The sequence below is a fragment of the Oncorhynchus kisutch genome, linkage group LG25, assembly GCF_002021735.2.
Source record: "Oncorhynchus kisutch isolate 150728-3 linkage group LG25, Okis_V2, whole genome shotgun sequence".
In the NCBI taxonomy this organism is placed as follows: Eukaryota; Metazoa; Chordata; class Actinopteri; order Salmoniformes; family Salmonidae; genus Oncorhynchus; species Oncorhynchus kisutch.
The window spans coordinates 32,968,124-32,982,389 of record NC_034198.2 but is presented as its reverse complement, the minus strand read 5'-3'; the positions used below and the strand labels follow the sequence as shown (position 1 = coordinate 32,982,389).

At 44.6% G+C, this 14,266-nt stretch overlaps 1 protein-coding gene and 1 non-coding gene across 13 annotated transcripts in view; one reads left to right on the top strand and one right to left on the bottom strand.

Moving 5' to 3' along the window:
* The window catches only part of dst (dystonin), a 192,557-nt gene that overhangs the window by 44,451 nt on the left and 133,840 nt on the right, over positions 1–14,266 (bottom strand). For all 12 annotated transcript variants that reach the window (XM_031805212.1, XM_031805213.1, XM_031805208.1 and 9 more), the window contains 16 exons: positions 13,410–13,643; positions 12,882–13,178; positions 12,009–12,557; positions 11,371–11,547; positions 10,299–10,422; positions 9,673–9,881; positions 8,948–9,265; positions 8,179–8,345; positions 7,832–7,988; positions 6,566–6,692; positions 5,906–5,956; positions 5,167–5,402; positions 4,763–4,892; positions 4,127–4,326; positions 3,391–3,892; positions 1,708–3,176 (listed from right to left, as the gene is read on the bottom strand). In XM_031805212.1, the coding sequence (XP_031661072.1) occupies positions 1,708–3,176; positions 3,391–3,892; positions 4,127–4,326; positions 4,763–4,892; positions 5,167–5,402; positions 5,906–5,956; positions 6,566–6,692; positions 7,832–7,988; positions 8,179–8,345; positions 8,948–9,265; positions 9,673–9,881; positions 10,299–10,422; positions 11,371–11,547; positions 12,009–12,557; positions 12,882–13,178; positions 13,410–13,643 (4,947 nt within the window). The remainder of the gene's footprint in view (positions 1–1,707; positions 3,177–3,390; positions 3,893–4,126; positions 4,327–4,762; positions 4,893–5,166; positions 5,403–5,905; positions 5,957–6,565; positions 6,693–7,831; positions 7,989–8,178; positions 8,346–8,947; positions 9,266–9,672; positions 9,882–10,298; positions 10,423–11,370; positions 11,548–12,008; positions 12,558–12,881; positions 13,179–13,409; positions 13,644–14,266) is intronic.
* Positions 833–908, top strand: trnav-uac (transfer RNA valine (anticodon UAC)). The gene has a single exon. It is a non-coding gene; the product is annotated as a tRNA-Val (tRNA).

Here is a 14,266-nt window from a genome sequence, read left to right as displayed (position 1 = left end):
GAAATGTAAAGCCTGGTGTAGTGTTACATTCAACAAGGGGAGAGTTCAGGGAAGTAGACACAGAAACGTAAAGCCCTGTGTAGTGTTAAATTCAACAAGGGGAAAGTTCAGGGAAGTAGACACAGAAACGTAAAGCCCTGTGTAGTGTTAAATTCAACAAGGGGAGAGTTCAGGTAAGTAGACACAGAAACGTAAAGCCCTGTGTAGTGTTAAATTCAACAAGGGGAAAGTTCAGGTAAGTAGACACAGAAATGTAAAGCCCTGTGTAGTGTTACATTCAACAAGGGGAGAGTTCAGGGAAGTAGACACAGAAATGTAAAGCCCTGTGTAGTGTTAAATTCAACAAGGGGAAAGTTCAGGGAGGTAGACACAGAAACGTCAGACACACCATCTAAACACATCCACAGACAGACTTTAAGACTCCATGTCCACTTCTTTCAAACACATAGGAGGAGAAACAGATGTTCAAACACCAGTCAATTAGCAGGTAGGGCTATATAATGAGACAAAGCACTTGTTCCCTCTTTCATGCCAACGAGTGAGTGACCACTGACCAGGCCATTCTCAAAGGGGAGGAGAAGGAAAGGGAGAGGGGAGTAGGAGTCAGTTACCCCAAGCCACTGCAACATACAACATCCCACTGGTCCCAAGCTGGCCCCTGGGTCGCCTGTCACCCACCCACCACAATGGCTGCTGGGCCAATCAGAGCTCTTTTGTCTGGACCAGATGCTCAGCGACATACTGAGGGATCCACAGACGGAGGGTCACGTACAAGGCCACCAGGCCCAGCAGAAACCTAGAGAGCCCCTGCTGTTTAACTTCCAATACCACTGGTCCCGTGTGGCTCAGTTGGTAGAGCATGGCACTTACAATGCCAGGGTTGTTGGTTCGATTCCCACGGGGGACCAGTATAAACAAATCTGAAAATGAATGCGCTCACTATTGTAAGTCGCTCTGGATAAGAGCATCTGCTTAGTGACTCAAATGTAAGATGGGTTAATGCAACATCCCCAAAATAATTTACTGCATGAAGAAAGTCACAGTAATTTATTTCCAGAGAGGACAACAGAGGCATAGGGGGTGTATGGGAGGGTTCAGACACACCAATAGCGTTTGCTGGCCAAGAGTACTTAGGAAGTGTGCACCAATGTTACATGTTGAATAGAGTGAAAAATGTCATCAGTCTACAGTGGGTGGTCCCTAAAACACAGTGTGCTGAAACGATCGACAGACGAATGCTAGATCCACATTTTCTGCGAGCCTTGAAATGGTCAAATGGTGTAATGGTTTTCTAATGCACTTTGTTTATTGATGTGTTGTGTCATTACTGTTTACCTGCTTTTAAAGTACTTGGATTTAATGTGGTACCTATTTTACTCCAAGTGTTACAAGAGGCTGTCAGACACTACGTAATGATATGTGTTATTAATGGTTATTTTAGGGCAGTGCTGTATGTAAGGATGATATCTCTCTGGCAGGGTTATGTCATCCAGTTGAGTTGGTGGTGAAAGTGATCCCGCTAGAGTACAATAGCATAGCATGTGCTGTAATAACATGATACTATAATGTATCCAATGTGTGAGACATGAAATGAAAATTCATGGACATTCTTTTCCATCATTAAAAACCAAGAGGATTCACCATGTGTTGGCAACCAAGACTGATAATACAGTAAAGGCTAGGAATTACATTTACTTGGCATCTTACCTTGAAAGCTTCCAGCTGTTGGTTGATGACATCAGTTTCCATGCCAACTGACCCTTGACCTTCCTCCTTGACCTCAGCCCCGCCCAGTTTGTTGGTGAACTGCTGTAGCTTGGAGTAAAGCTCATCCAGACGGGTGAGTGTGCTCCCCACCTCTTCCCCTCTCCCTTTAGCTCTGTCCATCAGCTTGCCACACTGTTTACTCAGACCATCCAGGTCTCTCTTCAGCCCCAGCAGGTCTGGGGAGGCCTCAGTCTCCAGCATCTTCTTACAGCTGTCCCCTCCCCGAGCCGTGTCGGCCATTAGCCCCTGCAGTTTCTCCACAAAGCCCTTGATACCGTCCTGCTGCTCCTTAAGGGTGATCAGGTCACGGCCCACAGAAGCCATGCTGTCAAGCTCATCGTCTAGGTCTGCGAAGCGGGTGAACATCTCGCGGATGTTGGTCTGGAACTGCCCGATGCCCTGCAGCTTGCCCTCCAAGGTGGAGCAGGTCTCCCCTACATCCTTGCTGAGGGAGCCATGCTCTTTCTCCAGGCTGTCGGCCTGCAGTAGGAGGTCGGTCACCCCGTCTGCCTCGGGGACATCAGCCACCAGGCCCTGGGCAAGGCTCTTCAGGTGCTCAACCTGGGTGTTGACTCCATCCAGGCTCTTCTGCTGGGCCTTCATGTTGGTCAGGTTCTTGTTGCTGTAGGCCTGGACCCCCAGTGATGTGTGGGCATCTAGCTGCTTCTTAGCCCCTGCCAGCTGGCCCTTGGCCTCATTGTGGGTGTCGTTGAACTCTTTCAGCCTCTGTGAGATCTTCTCCAGAGACTCTCTCTTGTTCTGGACCCCATCCGTGACCCGGTCCACGCTCTGCCCGATGGCCGCCTTCTCCTCCCTGACGGCCTCCGTGTCTGCGTTGGCTACCTCCAGGAGGCTGTCAGCTGCAGTGTTCAGCTGCTCCACCAGGCCTCTGTGTTTGTCCACATCCTTCTGGATGGCCTTCAGCTGGGAGATGGAGCTCTCCACCTCCGCTGGGTCCACGCTGAGCCTGACGCTGCCCTCCCTGACTTCACACTCCTGGACCCAGGACTGGAGCTTCTCAGCGTGCTCGTGATACTTCTGGGCCCTCTGCAGCGCCCCCTGGAGCTTATCCTGGCGCTCTGCCGAGCTCTTCTTCACATCGTCCCAGTTGGAGCGCAGTGTAGCCAGCTGGCCCTGCATCGCCACCTTCTCTGCCCCGTCAGTGTTTTGGAGGAGGGTTTCTCCCTCCCTGACAATGGTGCTGTATGGTTCCTCGTGTTCACTGAGGGCCTTCTGCAGGGCACTCTGTTCTTTCAGGCTCTGCCGAAGGGTCTCCACCTGGGCCGAGATGGCCTGGGGTTTAGACTGCTCCTGGAGCTTCCCGTTCATCCACCCCTGGAAGTCTTTGGAGGCCTGGTGGAACTGCTGGGAGCTTGCGAATGCGGAGTTCAGTTGCTGGATCCGCTTCCCTAAAGAAGAGCATGTACATTTTTGTGATTTAGAGGCAGAGGAACAAAGCATACATTTATAATTCAGAATGGCAATGCCTCCCACATCATGAAATTCCTTCAATGGCAGTCAAATTTTCAGACATTAAACCACAGCTTTATAGCCAAAGGTTCTCATTAAAGAGAAAGAACATATCATATAACAAAATGAAGGCAAATTAAATCAAAGCCCAACCTGCTTTGTCCTCCAACTGTTTGAAAGGCTTGTTGACCCCCTCCAGCTGCCTGTCTAGGCCTGCTTTCAGGTAGTCCTCCGTGACCAGGGCAGAAAGCTCAGAGCAGAGGGTCTCAGCCTCTTTTAGCCTCTTCCTCTCCTCCCTCAGCTGGCCAGAGATGGTGTTAGCCTCCTCCAGCTGCTTCTTCACCACGTCAGGCTGACTGCTAAGGGCCTGCTGGCTGTTGAGCCGGGTCTCCAGTGAGGCGGCGCTCTGGCTCAGGCTCATCAGCAGATCCTGGAACTGGATTGACTTCCCCACGGCCTGGTCGATGAGGCCGGCTCTCTGGCCCAGCTGCCCAGTCAGGCCCTGCCATTTCTGGGTGACAGCGGCCAGTTGATCCTTCACCACCTTCCCACCAGAGGGGGGGTCCTGCTTGCCTGATGTGCTCAGGATAGCAGCAGCAGCCTCGTGAAGCTGGTCAAACTGTGGCTTACGGCTGTCAAACTCGTTCAGAAGGATCTAGAGGGGAAAGTCAACATGAAATTAATAAAGAGCAAGGCTGGTGTTTAATACTGAACATAATGTGCAAAATGGTCTTAATAGATTTTGATTTGTTCTGGCACACCTTAACATTTGGCCAGCAGACAAAAAATCTTTAACATTAGCTTACGTCTGAAGTAAGGGACATTGACATTGAACTGTGTGTGGTGGTTATAATTTCAAAGGTAATTAATATGCCCCATAGTGAAGTACCTGGACTTGCTGCTTCTGTGTGTTGAGCATGTTGGGGTCCATGGAGAGGGGCCCCAGGACACTGAGCATCATATCCTTCTCTGAGAGCCACTGGCGGAGCTGCGGCTCAGTGGTCTGGAACACGTCCAGGTTCCTGTTGGACTCCTCCAGACGCTGCTTCCTGTCCTCCACCGACCCGCTCACATCCGCCCAGGCAGTATCTGAAGAACAAACATCGGTCAGCACAAAACACCCCTGCAACTTGAACTTTGCACAGCCCCCACAGATTAGGGTTTAGCTGTAGGAGTGTGCCAAGTCTGTAGGTGAGGGGGAGGCCAGGTATACTGACAAGGGGGAGCGGATATGTGGACTAGACTGACACTAGGCAAAGCGCTCTGCATTGATGCAGTAGATATTAACCATATGGAACCATATGGATAGATGGGATGGTGCATACTGCATACCAGAGGAGGCTGGTAGGAGGAGCTATAGGAGGACAGGCTCAATGTAATGGCTGGAAAGGAATAAATGGAACAATATCAAACACATCAAACATATGGAACCCACATGTCTGACTCCCTTCCATAATTCCATTCCAGCCATTACAATGAGCCCATCCTCCTATAGCTCCACCCACCAGCCTCCTCTGCTGCATACCTATCTGTGACAGCATCTGCTTCCATTTTGCTGCTTCAGGAGAGTCTGGGTGTTTCTCAATCAGATGGAGAAGCTTCTCTCTCAGCTTCTGGAGCTGCTCGTGCTTTTGTTTCATGTCTTCCTCAAAGGCCTGAGAAAAAGAGAGATATATCGCTTGACTAAAACCATCATATATTTGACCTATTGGCTCCTCAGGCACTCTGAGATGCAAAGACTAGAGACAAGAGGCGCCTGCCTGAAACATTGGCTTCCCACAGAGCATTTTGCATACCATGAATAAAATGTGGTATTTTATATGATACCACTGGATGGATGGATTACATCTCTACTGCAATAAAACGTAATGACAACAAGTAGTACACTGTAGAAAGTTTCTATGCAGACCAGGCCTTGGCTGAATCTACCTTCTGTTGCTCCAGTTGTGTTTTCATGGTGTCTTTCTCTGTGGACGCAGAGTTCCAGGATGCTGCTGTCTTCTTCATATCCTGCAGCCATGTTATCATGGTGTCTGTCTCCTTCTGGGCCTCTGTCACCTCCTGCACCAGGACAGACAGCTCTGTAGCCCGGCCCTTCAGCACTTCTCCCAGACTCTTGTGGCCCTCGTTGATATACGACATGTTTTGCTGTACCACCATCAGCTCTGTGTGTGGTTAGAGGTTAGAGAGTTAGACACTAAACAGGTTGCCTTTCATAACAACAATAACTTGGATAAGGCATTGCTGTAAGTAGTTACAGCCCTACTGGAAATGTATACACATCAAACATGTGTTGGTGAATGTATTGTGTTATATTGTTTTGCAGTGTGATCTAAATACAGTTTGAAATGACTTGTTATATTATTGGAGGTATATAGAAAACGTATTGAACTTGTGTTCTTAAAACACTGAAATGCAAAAAGAAGATTAAAAACGTGCCATTTCCAGTAGGGAGAACCAAGGATAAGTACAGTATCCTTCCCAGCTCTGTGGAGTATTTCTAAACATCCTTTAGATCAAGCCAAGACCTCAAACAGAACATTTCAACCTAACAAGCCATTAAATGTACCTTTGTGATGATGAGTTGATATGTTGTTATGATAATGTACAGGTCTGGAACACTGTATTTATACATTCCTAACACAATATACTGGTAGAGAAAAATTACCTTTATTAGTTAGGTAGGCATGGTTTCCGGGGCCATCACTGTTAGTAACAGCTGGTTGCAAAACAATAAAAAGCAAAATATCTTATTTGTTAAGTACAAATGTCAAAAGAAAACTAAACTCTATTGGGGTGTTTAATACATGGAAAAGATCATTGTACTGTATGATCAGTGTGGTTACATTTATATCAGGATCATGTTTGTAGCGTACAGATGTAGGATCTTAATTTGAGCCACTCATCAAATCAAATGTATTTATCAAGCCCTTTTTACATCAGCAGAGGTCACAAAGTGCTTATACAGAAACCCAGCCTAAAACCCCAAAGAAGAAGCCAGTTAGCTACAGAGGGAAACAATTCTGCAGAAAATGTGAATTACTCTGTGGATTATAAATGAACATTTTTGTAGGGGCTGATACATCTTTTTGTAAGGCAAAATCAAGTCTGAAACTTCAAAGTGGGTATTACAAACTTCAGAAGCCCTTTTAAACCTAAAATACAGCATTGCAGGAAAGTTCTCCAGGAACAGGGTGATCAAATTAAGATCCTACATCTGTACAGTGTAGCAAAATGTGTTGCAATCAACAATCTCTCAGTTTCATTGTTTTCTCATTATTGAACACTACCCAAACTGCTCCGAGGGAGTCAAACATTTTGAGAGTACCTGACTTATGCGACATCTTGGTCTTGGCTGGAGATGTGAGAACACTGATGAGGCAACATAGTGCAGATCCTTTGCTATTTATATCTTCAACAGCAGAGCCTTTGGTTGTCCATTCCTCCATTAGAGCCTGAGAAGAGATCAATCAAACCAATAACATAGTTTACACAACGCCATCCAGAATAGGGCTGCAAATTTCATACCTGCATTGAGAGAACACTGAATGAGTATGTCTTAAGTGTTTATTGTGAGAGGCAGGGCCAAACAAAGGACATTTGGAGCGTTGCATCATCGAGACTAAAATGTATTTCATTTTAATCTGTGCTTTTTCTCGTGACACAAATGATTCAATATGCCAATGTGTTATTAAGCATTGAGGGATTTGTGTTTTAATCTTTCACGTTTGACCTATTTTGTTTTTGTTTGTCACTCTCTTCTTGCCTTTAATAGTTTTTTCAGTGACACACACTGTAACAGTTCAAATCAGATTGGCCGTTTTTCCCTGACGACTCCTATGTAAAACACTTCACATCCTTGTATTACTTTGGCATGGAAACTACTGTGAAGTTAGGGAGGACAAAATAGTGATATATCGCACCGCACTTCTCTGACTCCGTTACAAAACACATTTAGTGCCAAGCCTGTGATTTGAGACGTGAGAACATAAGTTATTTAAACTTTTCTATCAAGGCCATTTGAAGAACAAGTTGCACATTCACCTGGTCCTTTGGAACCTAGCTATGCAGTTGTCCTTCTTTGCACTAAGAACCAGGGTAGAACCAACGATTTATATATACACTAGATGACTGACAGGGGAAGCTGCGTGTCTCCATGTTGGCACTCTCCCACATTGTAGAAGATATTTAGGAAGCTATAGAAATGCATTTATTAATGTATTTTATTCTATTACAGACACCTTAATGCATACTTTTAAATTATATTATGTGAGATAAACATAAAAAATAAATACAAAATTATATGAAACCATTTTCCTTAAAGTCATATTTTGAGATTACTAATGTTACTACAACAAAACAATGTTTAAATACAATGAATTTTGTCCTTGAAACATTTAATTGACATTTTAGAATTCCTGCTCCTAATGGGGAGTCCCAATAGGGTGGCTTCAAAGCATCTCAATGGCCAATACATGGCTTCAGCAATCCAGGGTTTGTGTACATCATTGGGTAGAACATACCATTTCCATAATGTACATACTGTAAGTGAGGGAGCCTAGCTAATACAAGACTAGTCTGTCTGCTGACTTACATTGACTCTCTGCAGGTCCTTTCCTAGACTCTGCTCACTGCTGGTTGGCTGAACCACAGGGACTTTCTCTGTCGTCTCCTCCAGCCACGTCCTGAGAGCTCCGGCTGCAGCCCTGAAGTCTCCCAGCTGGTCCTGGCAGGAAGACACCTCCTCCTCTCTGTGTCAAGGAAGGGAGAAGACAACCACAGTCACATCACATTAAAGAGACATATCAAACATGCCAAAACAAGACTATCAACAGGCATGAGAAAACAATCATGTGTGTCCTTTGTCAAATGAGAAGTATCCCCACAGTAACCTACACATGAGGACCAGCAGTTAGCTCTGCAACCGTCATCTTCACTTACTTCTCTTTCACAGTGTTTTTGAAGGCATTGAAGGTGTCGGAGAGTTTGTCCATCTTGCTCTGAATCTGGGCCTTGCTTCCCTCTGGACCCATATTGGCCAGTTCCTTTGACAGCATCTGCAGCATTTCCACATCCTTGGCATGTTCGGCCAACTCAGTGTTAGTATCCTACAGAAACATTCAAATAGTTAGAAGATCATTACTGAGCACTGCGTGGTTGAACATGTGCCATTAAATGGGCAATCTGTAGTTGTTACATCCATTTTTGGACTTAATGATATGTACCAAGTGATTCTTGAAGAATATAACTTAGAAATGCCTCATGAGGTTAATTCAACTGTTGTACCACATCAGAACTCAAAATATCAGCTTGTTATACTGTAAACAATGTAAATGTAAACAAACACTACATAGACTCCAAACATGGTTAAAACTATCATTGCGATAGATGGATGGGTATTTTTTGCATCCATAGCCCTGTCTATGGGCTCTGAGTGGTACAGAGGTGCATCTGAGTGCTAGAGGCATCACTACTTTTACTTAGCCTCTATCTAACTTGCCTAGTAAAATAAAGATTCAATCAAATCAAATAGAGTGGTTGCATTTCTCCAGCCCCATCCCTCAGTTTTTTACCGAAACTGGGTCTTGGAGTCCACTTTGATATTTATTTCAACTGCTGATTGCCGCTTTAAATGAACATATATCCTTTTAGAAAATATGTTCTGCTGAAAACATGTTCAAAGGATGAAACATATTTGATGACTAGCTACCTGCATGAGCTGCGAGAGCTCGTTGACGTTTTTCCCTGGTCCGTCTGTTTCAGAGAGGGCCTGAGAGCGCTTGAGCACAAACTGCTGCACCTTCTCCGTTGTCTTCTCAAACTCCTCCACCTTATCCTTCAGCTGCTCCAGCTGGCCCTGCTTGTGTTTGTGCTTGTCACAGGCGTCAGAGAAGCGCTGAGACAGGGCGTCCATTTTGGACTGCAGCAGAGCCGCTGCAGCGGGGTCAGCTGTCTCCACAAACTTCTTAACCTTGGCCTTCATGGCAGAGATGCTGCTCTGGCGACTGGAAATATCCTGTTCCAGAGCCTGGAAGAGAAACACAATGGATGAATTAGATTTTAGAGCCATTCTAATGCTTTAAAAGTTTTTTATAGTTAAGGTTTCATCATCTGTAGAAGTTAATGTAGAGACCACAGGAGGCTGTTGAGGGGAGGATAGCGTATAATGACTTGAATGAAGTGATTGGAATGGTATCCAACACAAGGAAACCATGTGTTTGATGTGTCGATACCATTCCATTCATTCCAACCGTTACTATGAGCCATTCCTCCCCAATTAAGGTGCAACCAGCCGCCTGTGGTAGATACAAATCCAGAATCAACTGTTGAGCAAAAATGCCCAGTTACATTAAGGTGAAGCTATGGTGATAATGATGTTCTGTCTATTTGACTGGCAGAAAACAGTTCTGCAAAGTTAATGTTTACAGTACATACTGCCTCTTTGCTGAGCACATCTCCAATGACTGCTGAGTCCAGAGGGACTTGTCCTTTCTCCTTCACACTCTCCTCTACTCCCTCCATCCAGCTCATCATCTCATCCAGGCCATCCTGGACACTCAGGGAGCGGGTCAGGGTGATCTGAAGCTTCTCATTACGATCACTCACTGACTTAGACAGGTTGTCATACCTCTCCACAATATCATCTAAGAGCAGAGTCAAAAGGCAATGGTTTTGGGTCAACGCTTGGCACTGGTAAAAGTTCATACCACTTTGGAATAACAATTCTTGAATTATGAGCAACTCAAGTCAGGGGTTTCACTGTTCTCTCTGTAAGACCTTCCAGCTAAGGTCATTCACATGGAAGAGATTACTGTATCATAAATATACAGCACATACAAAGAATACTTGAGAGTTGGCCAATAGCAATATGATTAGGAATAAGGTAAACAGACTTAACATTCCAATACTACTATTTCACTCCAACATTTCTGAATTGCTATTTCACGGTGTCAATGACAGTAACCACACATTGGCTGTGGCACTATATTGTCAAGTATTTCATTATAAACATTTCTCGAAATATCATTGGATGAGAATCCATACTTAGTCTGATCACTTACCTACTGTTTCATGGATATGGTCCTGATTGGTCAACAAGTCCCCCTGGGCGGTGACCAGAGAGTCAGCTGTTTTGCGGAGTGTCTCCACAGCAGTCTGACGACCAGTAGTCTGACCCTGCAGACCCTGACCATGACAAACACAGACACAGAGGATCGATGACAGTCAACATGACAGTCAACATGACAGTCAACATGACAGTCAACATGACAGTCAACATGACAGTCAACATGTGTTACAGACAAGCCATACTGCTCCATATAGATATATAATTTAACTCCAGCTATACTATATCATTACAACAAATGCTGTAATTATACAGATTTAAAGCTAGGGACAACTATTATGTATAAGTATCTAAAAACGAATTGTGTCATTCAAGCACTCAAATTCTGGAACTATACTACTGCAACTGTACATACACTGCTTCACACTCCGAGGGAAACATAGCATTGTTCTGACATGATTTTGTTACCAAAACCACAAGAGACACTTCTACATTCTTGAGTTTCAGGCGTCTCCAATCTCTCTATATCTCTGAGTCACTGCAATGCAATTCCCTAGAGAGATGTAATGAAACAAGACTCCCTCTCTCACTACATGACATACTTTCATTTGCAAGCTAGCTGAGCTGGACTCAATCAGTGTACTGCAGGTACATCATCTATTTCAGGATAATAGGCATTCTCTATGCCTTTGTCCAGTCCAACTCCAATCGTGAACCCCCTCACCCTCCACCCCTCCTCAAAGGCATACGCAAGCAAATGTACCCATGGCTAAGCTATTCGTGTCTTCGGACTGCTGGGAGGTTTGAATGTGGACCTATAAATAGCAGTGTTGTTTTAAAGTGAGTGGAAACACTGTATATGGAGAGGGGAGTCTGAAGCAGTGTAATGACCTCTAATCCCATTCAGTTCTCAGAGCCATCAGTGAGTAAACTTCGAAAAAAAGCTGTTGTGTAAACAGCTATTCCTCCACTTGCCCTCTACCTCTGAGTCTGTTAGACTACGGTATGTGATGTGTGTTGATAAAGGTCATACTGATTTGGTGAGTATTTTTAGAGTTTCGTCATGCCTTGGTGTCCTCCAGCTGTTTCTGTAGGGTTTGAGGGTCGGCAGCGATGGCCTCAGACTGCTGCCTTCTGGCGTCCTCCTCTGAGTTGTTGAGCCACTTCAGGAGACCAGCAGCCGAGTCCTCATACTTCTTGTACTTGTCCACCACGTCTCTGAGATTGTTGCCAAGATCATTGCACTGAAATAAATGAGTTGATATGTTGATTGCTATGGTAGTTACTAACTTTGAATGCATGGAGCATTGACCGCCTACTCTCTTATCAGCATCTAAAAAAGCAGGACAACAATTTAGTGTATAATGAAAGCATATAACCTGAATTATTTTTAAGATGCAGGGTTACACAAAATCAACCTTTACTTCTCAATATGAGAGTGAACCAGTGTTGTGAAACAGAACAATAGCGCCTTTGTTTTCATTTGATTCAAAGAGAAATGCTTCGCCCGTGTGGTGTGAGTAGGTTATTACATTCCTTTAAAAAAAAAAAAAGCAATCGGCCTGAGACGTGTCTCATTCAGTGTTTGATCTCACCCCTCCTGGTGCTACCAATGTGGTTCAGTGAATAACGTGCATGTGATCATTAACTAGGCTTTAGCTCAGAGGGCTAAAAAAAGTCTTACTAGTACTGGTATAGAGTTTACCTGAGAGTGTAGGGCTTTGAAGCGACCAGCAGCTGAGTCCAGCTTCTCCTTCACAGCAGCACAAGTTGCAGTGGTATCCACCTCCAGCTGGGCATCTTTCCCACCAGGGTCCATGCGTCCGCAGGCCTTCGCCACGTCCAACACCTTCTGTCCTGAGATGGTGATGAACCGCAGGTCTCCCTTGTGGGAGATGACATCATCAGAGAAGCTCTTCTGTCTCCGGAGCTTCTCTGTGAGGTCGTTGAGAGCTCCAGTAGGGGCTCCCAGCTCCTCCACCTCCCCCTCGGCCTGCTGCAGCCAGCCCTCAAACTCCTCACAGTCTCCCTGGAACTTCTTCAGCTCCTCCTGAACCTGGACCATCTGCTTCATCTGCTGTTCTGCCTGGGTAAGGGAAGAGTCGTACCGTCCTTTCAGCTCCTGGATGTCCCTCTGGAGCTTGTCCTTATCCGTGGGCGACAAGGCATGGGCCTGGTGGTCCAGCAGAGCCTGGGCTGACTGGGTGGCCATGATCAGCTCCTGTTGCTGGGATAAGATCTCCTGGTGACGAGCCTGGAAAGGCGAGAGAGAGTCCATTCAAATTCAAAAAGCTTTATTGTCAAAGTTACAGAACATAATACAGAAAATGATCACATGATAAACATCAACACTGAAATTTAACACACAAGACAAAAGATGAATATCAAATATAAAATAAAGTGGAAAAATCGCATTTCAGTACAAAAGTATTTTGTGTGACAATGTGACTTGAAAAGATGAAAGAGAAGGTCAATGCAGCTATTAGAAAAAGGGACCTGAGTCATGTGTATCCAATGAATTTAAGTAACAACAAGCCACTATGAATCAAGCACCACCAGAGAGAATAGGTTAATTTACCTTGACTCTGTCATACTGCTTTTCCAGGTCCAATTCTGGGGTCTTCCCTGTGGCCTGTCCCTCAGTGTCGTTGTCTGTAGTCTGGAAAGCGTTTCCATTGTTTCCATTGGGGTCATCATCCTCACCCAGAATGTTCTTGGCCGAGGTCTCAGACTGCAACGGCATGTTCCCGTTCTGTATGCCCATATGGTCTGTCTGTTCGCCCCCCATCACTTTCTCATTCCCCATGTTGTTGATCCAGTCCAGCAGACCCTCAATCTTGTTCTTGCTCTCCTCAAGCTGCTCAACCGCAGCCTCCTAAACAGGTAGAATATAGAGAGTTAAAAGATGTTTAAGTTACATGTTTAAATCGATGAGATCTATACATTTTGAATTAGATATTTCAAGTAGGCAATCATCAAGCAGTGTAACATGTGTCTTTAAGCGGATCCATCTTTTACTGTAAACTACCTACAATAGAAAGTTGAATTGTCACGATTCAGGTCCAGACATATGGATAATGTTGAAGTATGCAATATGTTTTCCAACCTTCTCAGTCTCCTGTTTGATAGCAGTGGTCACAGACTTCTCCAGGTCTTTCCTTGACTCCTCGGCCCGTTGGTTGATAAGTTTGACCTTGCTCTTGGCGTCTTCCAGCTTGCTCTCGATGGCAATGATCTGATCTGGGGTCAGCTTAGACCGATTCTCATCCAGGAACTTCTTGGAGCTACTGATGACCTCATTCAAGGCACTGCCATTGGTCAAGATGTCTTTCTGCAAGGCCTGGACATTTAACATTTAACAAACACAGATGCAGAAAACATAATAAAATAAATATTAATTTATAAATTAGTGAACCCATCAAACAAGATTCAGTATAATAGCAATACATTTGTAAAACAATGTGTATAACTGTTTATACCATGGTATTGTTGAATACTTGTTTCTGATTGGCTTGAAGGGCATTCTAGAACGTGCATTAATTCCCTATAACACACGCTATATTTGCACTGTAGAATTCAATGGCTATAGTTCATTCGTACATGTTCTATGTTTGAGCTGCTTTTGAAATGATTGGCATAGTTGAATTAGATTTTCATAACGGCAAGCTAGGGCTGATCAAAACTGGATGGTCTTCAGCGATAGATGGGAGGGGTTGAGTGGAGCTGAATGGTGGGACTAAAAACAAACAAAAGAGAACTATTGTAAAATATACTATGTCCGTAAAATCTACAGTACCAGTCAAACGTTTGGACACACCTACTCATTCAATGATTTTTCATTATTTGTACTATTTTCTACATTGAAAACTATGAAATAACACATGGAATCATGTAGTAACCCCCAAAAAAGTGTTCAACAAATCAAAATGTATTTTAGATGATAGATTCTTCAAAGTAGGCCAC